Genomic DNA, 16,054 nt, shown 5'->3' with positions numbered 1-16,054 from the left:
ACGTAACACCTGTAAACCCTAATATGGTAAACACAGGAATGCTGGTAAATCCCTGTATTTATAACACCAAAATTTTGAAAATTCTGTCATAATTTACTCACCCTCGTGTCATTCAAAACCAACATTCTTATGCGGAACAGTGAAATTAGTCGTTTCAATACATGCATCTTGTGCATCATATTCCAAGTCTTCTGAAGTCATATGATAGATTTTGGTGAGGAAACGGCATGAAATTTAAGATATTTTTCAGTGAAAAGGTCTTTGTTTTTCTATATCTTGACATCAGTAATATGTCTGAGCTATGAGAAAAGCTTGTTCACAGTGGCTCACGTGAGTACTTGCACTGCTTAGTGCTAAAAACAACTCTCATTTCTCGCACACTCACACAAGCCACTGTGAACAAGCTTCTCATAGCTCTTATGAACGTGCAACAACCGTATACAAATATATTTATATTTAAATATTTATATATCCATAATGCTGTATATATCAAATATAAATATATTATATTTATATCAAAATAGTCATTTTAATACATTTTTAATATTTAAATATTAGTATGTAATAAAAATATTTAATGTGAGATGAAAGAGACCACTAAGAGATATGAGTGACATGAAACTAGCATAGCTATCAGGAAATAGGTTACCTGAGACAATAGGCAATTTTTATTGAAAGATTATGTGCATTTTAGCATTACAGCTATGGCCATGGACTTCCTGTATGATCTATAATATGTTCTGTTATCCTTTATGTTCTATTACTTTAACATGTGAACTGTTTACTTACATAACACACCTAATTATGCCACTTAACAGCTCACATGTTGTATTAATAAAACATGAGTAAATTATCAGCAAATTTTCATTTTTGGGTGAACGTTTCCTTGAAGTTTAATTGTATTATATTCAAATTATTTTTTGTCTTCCGCTTCCTAATACCTTGCCCTCCTTGTGCTCTATCTATATTCCATTGGTTGTGGCTCATTGTCATCTCTCGCTCGTCGGGACAGTGCACACACTTGACGACAAAAAATCTAGATATCAGGCAATTTTGAAAACAGTTGTAGCATCTGGGGCTCGTCTCGGCCTGTCGCAGTAGTGCGCACACAACAAGACCTTTCGTTGTGAGATCCGAGACTTCTTGTCACAGACCAGACGCCGACTCAAAACATCAAAGGAGACGAGCTTGAGTCACTATGCAGTGTACACTAGGCATAAGGCAAGGCACAGTTGAACTCAAACCCACCTATTGCTATTCAAATGCAAGTTGTTTAAGAGGGAGGAACATTCTCATCGCGAATTTAACGGGGAAAACAAGAGGCTGTGGAACATGCTTTTACATCAGTGAAAGTTGGTGTACAGATGTAACAACGTTGAAGAAGATGTGCTGTCCTAATTTGGAAGCGCTCTTTATTAACTGTAAGCCTTTCTACTCGCCGCAGGTGTTTTCCTCGTTTATTCTGGTGAGTGTGTATATCACGCCAAACACGTGTTTGAATGCCCCGCTGCAACAGCTGGCTGATCAAATCACAGACACAGAACAACTATACCTGGACTCAGTTATTATTATTCTTGGGGATTTTAACAAAGCAAATCTCACACGTGAACTGCCCAAATACAAATAGCACATTACATGCCCAACCAGAGACAGAAATATATTGGATCACTGCTACACAACAATAAAGGATGCATATCGCTCTGTTCCTAGAGGAGCTTTGGGACTCTCTGATCACTGTCTGGTTCATCTTCTTCCAACCTACAGACCGAAATTAAAATCTGCTAAGCCTGTATTAAGGACTGTAAAGAGATGGACCAACAAAGCAGAGCTGGAACTACAAGCCTGCTTTGACTGCACTGATTGGAGTGTTTTTGAGGCTGCAGCCACAGACCTGGACGAGCTCACAGATCCTCAGAATGAGGAAAAAGGCTGGAAAAATTACTCTGGACTCCACTCACCCTGCCCACTACCTTTTTGAACTGTTGCCTTCTGGCCAACGCTTCAGAGCTCTAAGCACCAGAACCGTCAGGCACAGGAACAGTTTTTTCCCCCAGGCTATCCATCTCATGAACAGTTAAAACTGCCCCTTTGAGCAATAATTAATGTGCAATACACAGCTTAGTCTTTTTATATTATCCAACACATCCTACCTCTTCTGCCATTACATTCTCTTGCACTGTACATAACCAATTTGTATTTAGATTTGCACTACTTATGTGTGTGTATGTATGTATGTATGTATGTATATGTATGTATATATATTCATACGTGTATATGTGTATATATGTGTATATGTATGTAAATGTATATGTATGTATGTGCATGTGTGTGTGTATGTATGTGTGTGTATATGTATGTATGTGTGTATGTATGTATGTATGTATATATATATATATATATATATGTGTGTGTGTGTGTGTGTGTATGCATATGTGTATGTATGTGTGTGTGTGTATATATATGTATAGTCATTGTGTATTCTATATATACTTTTTTCTTTTCAATATTTATCTATTTTATATTCAATTTTAATTATTTTTTAAAAGTCTTGATGCTGTTTTGTATTGTTGTGTACTGGAAGCTCCTGTCACCAAGACAAACTCCTTGTATGTGTAAGCATACTTGGCAATAAAGCTCATTCTGATTCTGATAAATGATTACTGTACATAATTATAAAATATTCTTTGTGCTAGAAAAGTCACGTCCATTTGTAATTATGCTCTGATTAGAAGATAATTAGGACTGACATTTATGTGATTATCATTCAGTTTGTTTTGTGTAAGTAGCTTTGTCTTTTCAGCTTTGTCTCCCTTGATGTTTATCAATCTAATTGGATTTCAGTTTGTGTGTTCTTTTTTTAAAGGTCTTTTGTTTCACTTATCCTCTCTCACTTTTAACTTAATTGTAATTAAATAACATGATTTATCTCCCCTCTTCGTTAATGCTTTCCCTTAGTGGCTTAAAGCAAAGGTAAGCACCTTTACACAACCCAAATGCACAATGTGGATTATAAAAGACACAGTCTCGTGTCTCAATTAGGAAGTAATAAGGGATTACTGAACGTTTCATTTGTAACATGTAGCCTACACCCCTATACAACACATCATATGAATCATCTTTGTTAATATTTTGCTTTATAAAAACATTATTATCCTTGCGGGATATCATTATATAATGCTGTATATTTATGACAATAGATTGAAAATGTCTTATTAACGTTGTTTTCCCTGTCAAATGTCTTTCAGCAAGGGAATAACCAGCCTGCTCGGGGAGGTGGAGGAACATTATCCAGGACCAACCCACCCACACAGAAGCCCCCCAGCCCACCCATGGCAGGGAGGGGTACACTGGGGTAAGCTGTCGCCATGTTTCACTTTCTATGCACATGTTTGTGCAAATCTTAATGCCTCCAATGCTAGAATATATTACTAGATGTCTTACAGATTTGTGTCATTTATTGCCCTTTTTTAAAAAAAATGTTTTTATTTAGTTGACATCATTAACAAATGTGCATTTATGTTTCTTAGACGAAACACTCCGTATAAGACCCTTGAGCCAGTCAAGCCTCCTGTGGTGCCAAATGACTACATGACCAGTCCAGCACGTCTGGGCAGCCAGAACAGCCCTGGACGCACGGCTTCACTCAACCAGAGACCCAGAACACACAGGTATGCACAGACACATTCAAATGCATCTGAGGCACAATGCCAATTAGTCTTGTATGGTATATATAGAATAATTAAATACACATTAGAATTGTTGCCATTTAAAATATTGATTATTAATACCATCTAATCTTTCTCTAAATACCTCATTATCAAAGGACATAGATTATTTACTCTAGCCATCACTGGATGATAGATTGTGTATACATTTTTCAAATAGCCTACACAATGTATTTTCATTTACATGTACACTACCGGTCAAAAGTTTTGAAACACTTACTCATTCTTTATTATAATTTTTTTTCACATTTTATAATAATAATAAAGTCATCAAAACTATGGAACAACATAAATGGAACTATGGGAATTATGTTGTGACTAAACAAAATCCAAAATAAATAAAAACTGTGTTATATTTTAGCATCTTCAAAGTAGTCTCCCTTTGCCTAGAATTTGCAGACATGTACTCTTGACATTTTCTCAACCAACTTCTTGAGGTATCACCCTGGGATGCTTTTTAAACAGTATTGAAGGAGTTCCCATCTATGTTGGGCACTTATTGGCTGCTTTTCTTAATTATTTGGTCCAAGTCATCCATTTCAAAAACTTTTTTATTTTTTATTAAAGTTTCGTTTTATAATGAAATAAATTAATATGGTGGCACAATTATATTTTTGTCTACAAAACTAATTTCAAACATTTAAGCATACGCCTTCAGATCAAAAGATTTTTAAGATCATGAGAAACATTTCAGTCAAGTGTTTCAAAACTTTAGACTGGTAGTGTATGTTTTTTTGTGGTTTGACAGCTTTAATGAAACCTATTCGAGGCTACATACAGAGAAATTGCATAATAAACGTTGCCTTTTCTAATCGTTCCTTTTGCGCAGTTATACAATTTCATACACTAACCTGCAAACTCATCAGCATTACTTTGCTCATTCTTGAAGAAGTACAAAAATCTTTGTAACTTTTGTGTGTATGGTTACTAGATTAACAACTTTGGAATGCCTCCTGCACCGCATCGACACGTCCTTCAGTATTAAGTACAGTAAATAGTATGTCACCTTGTAGTCTCCCAAAGCAATTATGCCAGACTACATTAAATGGAAGCCAACTAACTGTGAATTGGAAAGCATGCAAATTAGGCTTCTAATTTCAGTGTCGGCTAATGTTAAAGAGCACCTATTATGGTTTTTCAAATATTACCTTTCATGTAGTGCGTTAAATAGCTGTTTCTGAATGTGAAAAAGTCTGCAAAGTTTCAGAAATCAAAGTGCACGACAAATGGAGTTATTGACTCCCAAAAGAAAGAACCAATTCTGAACACCTGAAACGAGTCGTTAGTAATTTCAGACTTACTTCCTGTACTAACCTACGTAATTTGGTAACAAAAAACCCACCTCTGGTCTTCATTGGCTGCTCGCGAACAGCTTTGACCCGCCCTCAAACACTACACTAAGTGGTAGACCAATCACAACAGACCGGGACATCTGACCAATCAGAGCAGAGTAGGCTCTCTGAAAGGAGGAGTTTAGAATGAATCCTTTAGAACGGATCATTGAATGAGTCATTTTTGACACTGGGAAAAAAAGGTAATGCTGCAATTTAAATTATGAGCAAATAAAAGTGTTTTATGACCTGTTGTATGAGACCTTTAAAACAAAAGTAGGCACGTTTAAAAACCATAATAGGTGCTCTTTAATATGTCAATGACTCAAATGTATGGGAAAAATAACATGCCAATCAATAATTGATGTTTCGATATTTTATAACATTCCTAAAAACTACACTTGCAGCAGTTATATGAATTTATTGAATATCATTCCATTTGAATTCTGCTTCCTTAAATTTAAATTACAATTACAGTTCTCAAAAATCTTTTTTGCTGCTTTAAATAAAATTCAGTTCAAAATAAGGAATTGAACTGGAATTAAAAGGCACAATAAATTCAAAGCATCAATTTAAGTTCACATTTCTTAGGTGTTACAAGTATTTTATGTTGGTAAGAATTACAGCTGCAGTAAAAGGTGTAGTAATATAGAATATTAATAAATGTGACATATTTTAAAATAAACATAGAAATACTTTTTGCACCTTTATTGTATTAAAACAGTGTCTGCTCATGATATGATGCATTCATAGCATATTTATTTATACTGATTGACTGGTAATTTCTAAAATCTGTGGCATTATTCAGATGCAAGTTTAAAGGGATAGTTCACCCAAAAATGAAAATTCTGTCATTTATTCCCCCTCATGCCATCCCAGATGTGTATGACTTTCATTCTTCTGCAGAGCACAAATAAAGAATTTTAGAAGAATATTTCAGCTCTGTAGTTCCATACAATGCAAGTGAATGACGACCAAAACTTGGAAGCTCCAAAAACACATAAAGGCAGCATAAAAGTAATCCATATGACTCCATAATTGGTTTTGGGTGAAAACAGACCAAAAATATAACTCCTTTTTCACTATACACCAATCAACCACAACATTAAAACCATTTGCCTAATATTGTGTAGGTCCCCCTCGTGCCAACCCGCATCTCAACACAGTTGGGTAATCTGAGTTACCGTAGACTTTGTCAGTTCAAACCAGTCTGGCCATTCTCTGTTGACCTCTCTCATCAACAAAGCGTTTCCCTCCGCAGAACTGCCGCTCACTGGATGTTTTTTGTTTTTGGCATCATTCTGAGTAAATTCTAGAGACTGTTGTGTGTGAAAATCCCAGGAGATCAGCAGTTACAGAAATACTCAAACGCTTTGTTGATGAGAGAGTTCAACAGAGAATGGACAGACTGGTTCGAACTGAAAAAGTCTACAGTAACTCAGATAACCTCTCTGTACAGAATGCTATTCAGAGAAGCGGGTTGGCCCTGTTTGGCGGCACGAGGGGGACCTACACAATATTAGGCAGATGGTTTTAATGTTGTGGCCGATCAGTGTAAATCTTGCTATTGTAGTCTCCAGGCACGATCATGATTTTAATTTTGATTACACTTCCTAGTGCTTGGTGCATGCGCAGAGTGCTAGATGGCAGTATAGGAAGTGTAACTGATCTTGAAATCATGATCGCTAAGGAGACTACTGATGTCACGATTTATAGTAAAAAAGGAGTTATATTTTGGTCTGTTCTCATCCCAAACTGATTTGATCACTTCACAAGACATTTGATCAAACCACTTGAGTCTTATATATTACTTTTATGCTGCCTTTATGAGCTTTTTGGAGCTTTACATTTTGGTCACCATTCACTTGCATTGTATGGATCTACAGAGCTGAAATAATCTTCAGAAAATCTTTGTATGTGTTCTCTAAAAGAAAGTAAGTCATACACATCTGGGATGGCATGAGGGTGAGTAAATGAGAGAATTTTCATTTTTGTGTGAACTATTCCTTAAAAACATATGGAGCTCCTCTTCTCTTTACACATTAACTTGATTCACGGCTGTCATGGGTCTCCCATTAGTCTTGCTCTGCTCACTTTGGGTAGCAGTTGGTGAATATGGTTTGGTCTAGTGGTGAATTGTTTCTTAACCTTTGATTTATCACATTTTTCTCCAGTTTCAGGTTACAAAAGGTCTTTATGCTATCATAAATGACTTTATAGCTGTGCTGGATAAAGGATGCCCCTTTGTGAGCCTTTTGGGAAATTATGACAATGTGTGCGCTCATTATGTTTTAATAGCACTTTTATTACAGAAATCTGATTGACTCTCTTTGTGTTCAGTGGCAGTAGTGGGGGCAGTGGCGGTCGAGAGAACAGCAGTAATAGCATGGGAATCCCTCTGGCTGTGCCAACACCCTCCCCTCCCAGTATGGCACCAGGTGATACTCCACAATTCACATTTTTCACAGTGCACATGCTAGTATTGCTGTCTAAAAATTGTTTACATTGTTGACATTACTACATTGTTTTGTAAGATAGATAGATAGATAGATAGATAGATAGATAAATCAATCGATTGTTAAAAAGTTATCGTAGTTAATCAAGCCTCCTGCCTGGTATGTTAATTCTGTAATAAAAGAACATATTTTCTTACCATCTGAGCAATTCAAACTTGAAGTGCAGTTTCGGAATCTTTGTGTTTTTATGAGCCGCGTCAGCAGGGGGGTAGTCAGCGCACCTCAGAAAACCTCACCAGCAGCGCAGCCACAGATTGAGAGCTAGGAGACATTCTTGACAGCTAGACAAAGCTCAACAGAAAGCAGGGATCTCAAGACGCGATTTTTGACAGTTTTTCATAGTTTAATATACTTTTAATTTGGCACACCATCCAAAATACGCGCTGTTTATGACGCTGAAAACCAGTGAGATGCTCCAAAAGCGTCCACCTGACTCACATGTACGTTGACCGACAGTATAATTAAAAGCACAGCAGATGGAATGTAAAAACACGTCTTGTGAGAGCAGGACAGATTGATGAACTCGATTGGAAAATGGATTACTGTCGACTGTAGGCTTACATTTAATGATTTTGGAATAACACAAAAAATATATTGACTTCGAAAGCCACTTTTCGTATTGACTGATCAGTGCAATGTACAGTATATATATGTGTGTGTGTGTGTTTGCTAGTGGTTGGAAAATAACTATATTGTCATATATATAGCGTTAATATAATATAAAATTACACTCTAATTCAGACATCTTTTTTGCGAGTGACTTATGTTCTTTGGGTGTGCATGTCCTATGTCCTCCCTGCAGTAGTTCCTCCAGGTCCAGGTTTGGGTCCGATCCCCATGTCTCAGTTTGGGACGATCTCTCGGCAGATTTCCAGGCACAACTCCACCACTTCCTCCTCCGCCTCCATGGTGTCAGCTACCGGCACCTACCGCCGCGCCCCCGCCAGCTCGTCGCAGTTCTCTGTGTCTCAACCACACCTGAACGGAGGTCCCACACACCCCCAGAACACAAGTGAGTCTAACTCTATAATAGAGAGAGGTGTATGTTTTAAAGGATGGTTGAGCTTAAAGGGATAGTTCACCCAAAAATTCTGTCATCAATTTCTCACCGTCATGTTGTTCCTCACTTGCAAGACTTTATTTCTTCTGTGGAATTCACATAGTGAAGTACCATGACATCAAAATTACCAGAACCATTGTTCCAAAACCAAAAGTACAAGTATCAGAATCAGAATGAGCTTTATTGACAAGTATGCTTACACATACAAGGAATTTGTCTTGGTGACAGGAGCTTCCAGTGTACAACAATACAAAAACAATACAAAAACAGCAGCAAGACATAGATAATAATACAAAATTAAAAATAGTTATACACATACGTACATACACACACAAACACACACATACATACATACACACATACACATACGTAGTGCAATCTAATACAAGTCAGTCAGGTCAGACATCAGACATCAATGGTAATACAAGTACCATTGATGTCAAACCTTGTGTGGCACTTCTTGACGTGCTAAATTAAAAAATGTGCATGTTGGAGAAAGATTTGAGAACTAAAGTAGAGTGTAAGATTTAAAGCGAACAACGACTTATTAGGCAGGTGGTTTTAATGTTGTAGCTGATTGGTGTATAGTGAAATTTTTTTGGTCTGTTCCTCACACACAGCTATCAAATGGCATCGGAAGCCATTTAGCATTTGAGTCATATGGAATACTTTTATGATGTTTTTATTATACTTACTTTTCCTTTTTGAAATGTTTGTTGTATGAAAAAGCATGGTTCTTTAATTCTTTCCCAACTATATGGGTTTGGAGGGTTAGTTAATTATGACAGAACTATCCCTTGAACATATGTCGCCAATGTAGATTGTGTCTAACTGAATTGCTAGAGAAGGTTATTAGCAGCTGCTTTTCTGCTTTTAATCTCCCCTCCTTACAGTAACTCACAGCGGCTTTCACTTTCTGTCTGTTTATCTGTATGTTTGTAACTCTCTCTCTCTGTCTCATTTTTTGCCTGTGCTCTTGGGTCTGTCTGACTGGATGTGTATGAATGTAAATGTGTTTGTGTCTGCATTCTGTGTGTCTCCAGTGTCTGTCGCTCCACCGCCTCCACCCATGGTGCAGCTAACGCCTCAGATTCCCCTCACTGGCTTTGTGGCCAGAGTTCAGGAGAACAGTAAGTACTGCATACATTAGCATAGAGCTTCACTCTTAACGGTCTCCGTTTACCTACCTGCTGCCCGCACTGCTACAATGTAACAGGATGAAATATAGTGAGGTTAATCAAATTTAAAAAATGCATTATATATATATGTATGATGTTTCCATCTGAATTAAGAATTTAATTTATGGAAAAAAATCTAAAATATCGCAAAAAATATCTTTAAATGAGGTTATTGGTTTTGAGGCTGAATTATGTCATCGAGAGAGTCACTTTGTCTTCCAGTAACAGACAGCCCATCTCCACCTCCTCCTCCTTTACCTGAGGACACGCCCCTGTTTGAGGAAGCAGCTCCACCCCCTCCACCTCCACCTGTGGATTACGATGAAGAAGACCCAGCCCTGGTGCACTACAATGACCCGTATGCTGATGAAGACCCCAACTGGGCCCCCAAGTCCTATATAGAGAAGGGTGAGTGCTCCCTCTGCCCTTGAGTTGCTGCTTTCTCCTTCTTCAGTGGAGGACTGAAACAGACATGTCATTGCAATCATTGCTTCATCTGACTACTCAACTGCAACCCCAATTCCAAAAAGGTGGGACAGTATGAAAAATGCTAATCAAAACAAAAGGTAAATTCTATATTGAAAACACAACAACAACACATTATTTGAATGAATGTTAAACTTTTATAGCACTTTTCTGACACTACACTCAAAGTGCTTTACATAGTGACCAGGGGACTTTCCTCAACCACCACGAGTGAACAGCATCCACCATTATTTGATGTTTTACCTTGTGAATTTAATTGTTTCTTTGAAAGTATACACTCATTTCAAATCAAATGATTGCAACACGCTCCAGAAAAGTTGGGACAGTTGAGTGTTTATCACTGTCTAACATCACCATTGCTTCTAGTAACACTTATTAAGCATTTTGGCACTAAAGATAAGTTTGTTAAGTGTAGAAAGTGGACTTTTGACCCATTCATCTATTATGCAGGTCTTCAGCTGCAATTTGTACAGGGCCTTCATTGTCATACTGTGCGCTTCATAATGCGCCACTGTCAGGGCTCTGCCCCTCTGTGAGATTAGTAGATCCCGGGTCTCTAGGGAGGCAGATCAATACTTTATCCCTGGGCAACACAGGATTGAGTTAGTAAACCCACTAGCAGAAAAAGGACTAAAAAGACTTTAAAGGTGGTCAGAAATCCAAAAATACATTCCAAGAATCACAGCTCTGGCAAAAGTCAGGAATGAAAAAGGCAGTCCAAAAATATCCTGCAAATAATCCAAATCACAATCCAGGTCCAAAAACATAGAGCAAGAGTCTAAAATATAAATCAAAAGACAGTCACTGAGAAAGATTTAATTAGAAAATAAGGCTTAAGAGCAAGTGATCGCTAGGAACATCTAGAGAAATCAGCAAAACAGAAGACAAAGAACACAACTTAAATATACACAGTCTAAACCAGGAACAGTTGCAAGCAATTAACACAAACACAGATTCACACCCAACACCACACCCAAAGTCACAAGAAACAAGTTCACTGGGGGCCTCTGGTGGTAAGAGTGTAAAGTACACCCCATAGTGCTGACAGCCACACATTCTCAGTTGGAGACAGGTCAGGACTGCGGGCAAGCCAATATAGCACCAGCACTCTCTGCTTACACAGCCATGCACTTATAATCTGGGCATTATGTGGTTTGGCATTCTCCTGCTGGAAAATGCATTGACATCCCTGGATAAGTCTGGATGGCAGCATATGTTGCTCCAAAATATGTACATACACTCACTAAGCAGTTTATTAGGAATACCTGTACACCTACTTATTCATGCAATTATCTATTCAGCTTATTTTATGGCAGTAGTGCAGTGCATAAAATCATGCAGATACAGATCAGGAGCTACAGCTAATATTCACATCAACCATCAGAATGGAGAAAAAATTTACCTCAGTGATTTTACTGTGGAATATTTGTTGGTGCCAGATGGGCTGGTTTGATATTTTTTGTAACCACTGATCTCCTGGGATTTTCACTCACAACAGTCTTTAGAGTTTATTCAGAATAGTGACAAAACTAAAAAACAGTGAGTGGCAGTTCTGTGGACAGAAATGCCTTGATGATGAGAGAGTTCAAGGGAGAATGGCCAGACTGGTTCGAGCAGACAGAAAGGATATGGTAACTAAGATAACCACTCTGTATAATTGTACTGAGCAGAATGCACAACACGGAGAACCTTGAGGCGGATGGGCTACAACAGCAGAAGACCAAGTTGGGCACTTTATTAGGACCGTAGTGTTCCTAATAAAGTGCTCAGTGAGTGTATCTTTCTGCATTAATGGTACTCTCACAGATGTGCAAGTTACCCATACCATGGGCACTGACACACCTCCATTCCATGACAGTCTCTGGCTTCTGGACCTTATGCTGATAGCAATTTAGATGGTCCTTTTCCTCTTTGCCCTGGAGAATACGATGGCTGTTTTTTCCCAAAAATTATTTGAAATGTGGACCACAAAACACGATTCCACTGTTCTACATTCCATCTCAGATGAGACGAGCCCAGAGAATTCGGCGGTGCTTCTGGACAGTGTTGATGTATAGCTTCTGCTTTGCATAGTAAAGTCTTAACTTGCATCTGTGGATGCAGTGGCAAATGGCATTGACTGACAAAGGTTTACGAAAATATTCTCAAGCCCATGTCATGATATCCATTACAGACATGTCAGTTTTTAAGACAGTGACATCTGAGGGGTTGGAGATCACATGCATTCAGAAGTGGTTTGACCAGATTCCTTGAATCTTTTAACTATATTGTGCACTGTAGTGGGTAAAATGCTCAAAATCCTTCCAATTTGTCTTTGGGGAACATTGATCTCAAAGCGCTGGATTATTTGCTGACGCATCTGTTGGCAAATTGGCAAGCCTTGACCCATACTTGCTCTTGAAGGACTATGCTTATTTTGGAGGCTCCTTATATACAATAACATGGTTGCCTCACCTGTTTAACATCTCCTGTTTCACATCACCTTGTTATTACAACTCGTCAAATTGTCCTGAATTGACTGTCTCAACTTTTTTGGAGAGTGTTGTAATCATGTGATTTGAAATGAGTGTATATAAAAAATAAATAAATAGATTCACATGGTAAAATGTCAAATACTGTGTTGTTGTAATGCTTTCAATATAGCACTGGATGATTAGAATTGACAAATCACTCCTTTTTGGTTTAATTAGCATTTTCCATACTGTCCCAACTTTTTTGGAATTGGAGTTGTAAATCCCAAAGCTAAAGAGCATCTCTAATCTTGCTCACGGTCCTTACTTTAGCTTTCTAATCCACTTCACTTTGAACTAACCATGTGTACTTCTCGTTCAGTGGTGGCCATCTATGACTATACAAAGGACAAAGACGATGAGCTTTCCTTCATGGAGGGCGCCATCATCTACATCATCAAAAAAAATGATGACGGCTGGTTCGAGGGCGTGTGTAATGGCGTGACCGGTCTGTTTCCTGGCAACTACGTCGAATCCATCATGCACTACGCTGACTAACAGCAACTCACCGAGATAAAGTGGCCAATCAGTTACAAACATTGCAAAGTGCATTAGGATATGACTGAATGTTTGTTTTTGTCCAGTGTATCCAAGCATCTACAATGCTCTTTTTTTAAGGAAAGAGAGCTTGTAATGCATTTACACAGAATATGAGAAGAAACAAACAGATCTCTCTTCTCTCTGGTTAGGTTGCCATATATATTTTGTACATATAATACAGTGGGAAATTGCCTGAAGGGCTGTTGTTTTTGTGCGTGTTTGGTCAATGTACTGAGACCCATGTTTGCCAAGTTTCTGCTAGGTCTAGTTAGCTTTTTTTATTTCCAAAAAAAAAAAAAAAAGAAAGAAATTGTTCTCTCTATTTTTTTTTTTTTTTACTCAACTGTCAAGCTATTTCTTTATGTCAGGAAGAAATGTTTGAATGTCATTTCTTATATGTTATTATGCCTGGTAAAGAAAATGACAATTATTTCTTGTCTAGCATTTTGCCTTCAGGACTTGCTGATATTTTCTATAATTTTACCTCTCTTACCTCTCATGACTGTAAGGTGAGGGTAAAGACAGATGCAGTAATGTGCAGAGATTCTCCTTTATATCAAACTAAACACCATGTTGGTGAATCTCTCGAAACCTGTCAAAAGCATGTATGGGTTATATTTCAATCCAAAAGTCACAGGAAAGAATTAAGAAATTATATTTTGCTTAAAGAAAAAGTCTGTTATTAGGACCATTAAGATGTTTTGCAGTGTAACATTAATTTCATGACAATTAAGCACATTTCCACCCCTAATTCTCATTACAGTAATGCAAAATTTATAAATAATAATAATGGTAATATTTGATAACGATAAAAAATAATGCCGGTATTTGTTGGACTTCCTCTAATTTATGCTAATTTAAATCAAAAATCATTGTATTACAGTATTTTTTTTATTTTTTTTTTCTGTATTAGAGTAATGAGAATCACTTTTAAGAATTTTAAGAATAACCAAAAAAAAAAAAAAACATTGTTAGTAACGTGCAGACGCATGGTAATCAAATAAGAAATATGAAATTTGGGGTAAATGTGATTCATATTTTTACACTGAAAAAAAATTATACGAAGATTTTTAGAAGAATATTTCAGCTCTATTGGTTTATTCATTGCAAGTGAATGGTGACCAAAACTTTGAAGTTCCAAAAATCACATAAAGGCAGCATAAAAGTAATCCATAAGACTGCAGTGGTTTAATCCATGTCTTCTGAAGTGATATGATAGGTGAGGGTGAACAGTTCAATATTTAATTCATTTTTTACTATAAATCTCTACCTTCACTTTCCCTTTCACATTTTTTTTTCTTTTGTTTTTGATATACACATTCTTCATGCATATTGCCACCTACTGGGCAGGGAGGAGAATTTATATTAAAAAAGGACTTAAATATTGATCTTTTTCTCACCCACACCTATCACATCACTTTTGAAGACATGGAATAAACCACTGGAGACTTATGGATTACTTCTATGTCTTTATGTGCTTTTTTGGAGCTTAAAAATGTCGGCCTCCATTCACTTACATTGTAAGGACATACAGAGCTGAAATATTCTTCTAAAAATCTTTGTGTTCAGCAGAAGAATGAAAGTCATACACATCTGGGATGGCATGAGGGTAAATGATGAGAGAATGTCAACTATATATGTGACCTAGACATGTTTTTATGAGATTCACCCGTATTCGGTTTGATATTGTTCGGAAAATGACCATTGCTGTTTTAAACTGCTGAAGTATTGTGAACTTTTCTTTTGCACTGACTGCGGGACACTGGCGTACTAACCAGTCCCAAACGTTGCCCAGAGATAAAAAACAAAAATTCTCGCAGAATGAGAAAATACATCTCAAACTCGATTGTTTTATGAAGTAGCAAAAGCAGTTTTTGTCATTAGATATTTTTTGTATGGGGACCACATAAAAGAGGATGTGGATCTTTTTTATTTTGGCCAGTTCAGAAGGTTGGCTGAATTTTAGTGATAATCCAATGATTTCTTTGAATAATCAGGTTTAGTGTGTAGTACAGATGAATGTGAGCTCATAAATCTGAAAATATACGAACTGTAAGCATGGCACAAACATCAAGATGTTTCTGTTTTTTAGAAGTGTCTCGTACTGCTGTTGAAGGCGAACAGTGTTTGATTACTAGTTTTATTTATTTAATTCAATTAAATATCTGTGAGATTGTATCTCACATATAGAGCTGTCTGAACAATGACCACTTAATGTTAAGCATTGCAAGGCCTTGTCATGAGATGTGCAAGTGATCTGTAATTTAAATGTTCTTTTGCAGAATATCTGCAAATAATATAATCTCTATTATCGTTTTGTATATATAATCTGTTTGTCTTTTTATGTACAGTCTCTTTTATAATAAAGCACAGTCCTGTGCATCACATTGTTTTAGATATTTTTGGTTCTAATGACAAATCTTATGATTTGCATAAGCAATATATCAAGTATTAAATATTTTTAGGTTTAAGTTACAGATTTGTTCATTTGCATAAGCATTACTAAAGAAAAATCACAAACGAGATCTCTTTAATATCTCAATTGTTTCTCCCTGATAGCAATGACATTAAATGGAGAGTTCAGTTTAAGACTACTGCTTTTTAGATTTTCTTCCTGAGTTATAGACCCCAGTATCTCACATAGAGCATCAGAAATCAGACATGTCAATATGATTTATATTCAAAATCTATTTTATTTCTCCGAAGGA

The 16,054-nt window shown here is 36.9% G+C and overlaps 1 protein-coding gene across 7 annotated transcripts in view; it reads left to right on the top strand.

Moving 5' to 3' along the window:
• Positions 1-15,777, top strand: part of LOC127441667 (abl interactor 1-like) — a 29,001-nt gene extending 13,224 nt beyond the window's left edge. The window contains exons 4-11 of one of the 7 annotated variants that reach the window (XM_051699309.1): positions 2,956-2,970; positions 3,246-3,352; positions 3,528-3,668; positions 7,397-7,494; positions 8,378-8,584; positions 9,676-9,762; positions 10,033-10,218; positions 13,129-15,777. In XM_051699309.1, coding sequence (XP_051555269.1) covers positions 2,956-2,970; positions 3,246-3,352; positions 3,528-3,668; positions 7,397-7,494; positions 8,378-8,584; positions 9,676-9,762; positions 10,033-10,218; positions 13,129-13,304 — 1,017 coding nt within the window. In that variant the 3' untranslated portion in view covers positions 13,305-15,777. Of the gene's footprint in view, positions 1-2,955; positions 2,971-3,245; positions 3,353-3,527; positions 3,669-7,396; positions 7,495-8,374; positions 8,585-9,675; positions 9,763-10,032; positions 10,219-13,128 lie in introns of all 7 variants that reach the window. The other 6 variants (XM_051699308.1, XM_051699311.1, XM_051699310.1 and 3 more) reach the window with 6 other exon arrangements.
• Positions 15,778-16,054: the final 277 nt, after the last annotated feature.

The sequence above is a fragment of the Myxocyprinus asiaticus genome, chromosome 5 (assembly GCF_019703515.2).
Source record: "Myxocyprinus asiaticus isolate MX2 ecotype Aquarium Trade chromosome 5, UBuf_Myxa_2, whole genome shotgun sequence".
Classification (NCBI taxonomy): Eukaryota; Metazoa; Chordata; class Actinopteri; order Cypriniformes; family Catostomidae; genus Myxocyprinus; species Myxocyprinus asiaticus.
Note: the sequence above shows the minus strand (reverse complement) of the source record. Positions and strands in the feature narration are given on the sequence as shown.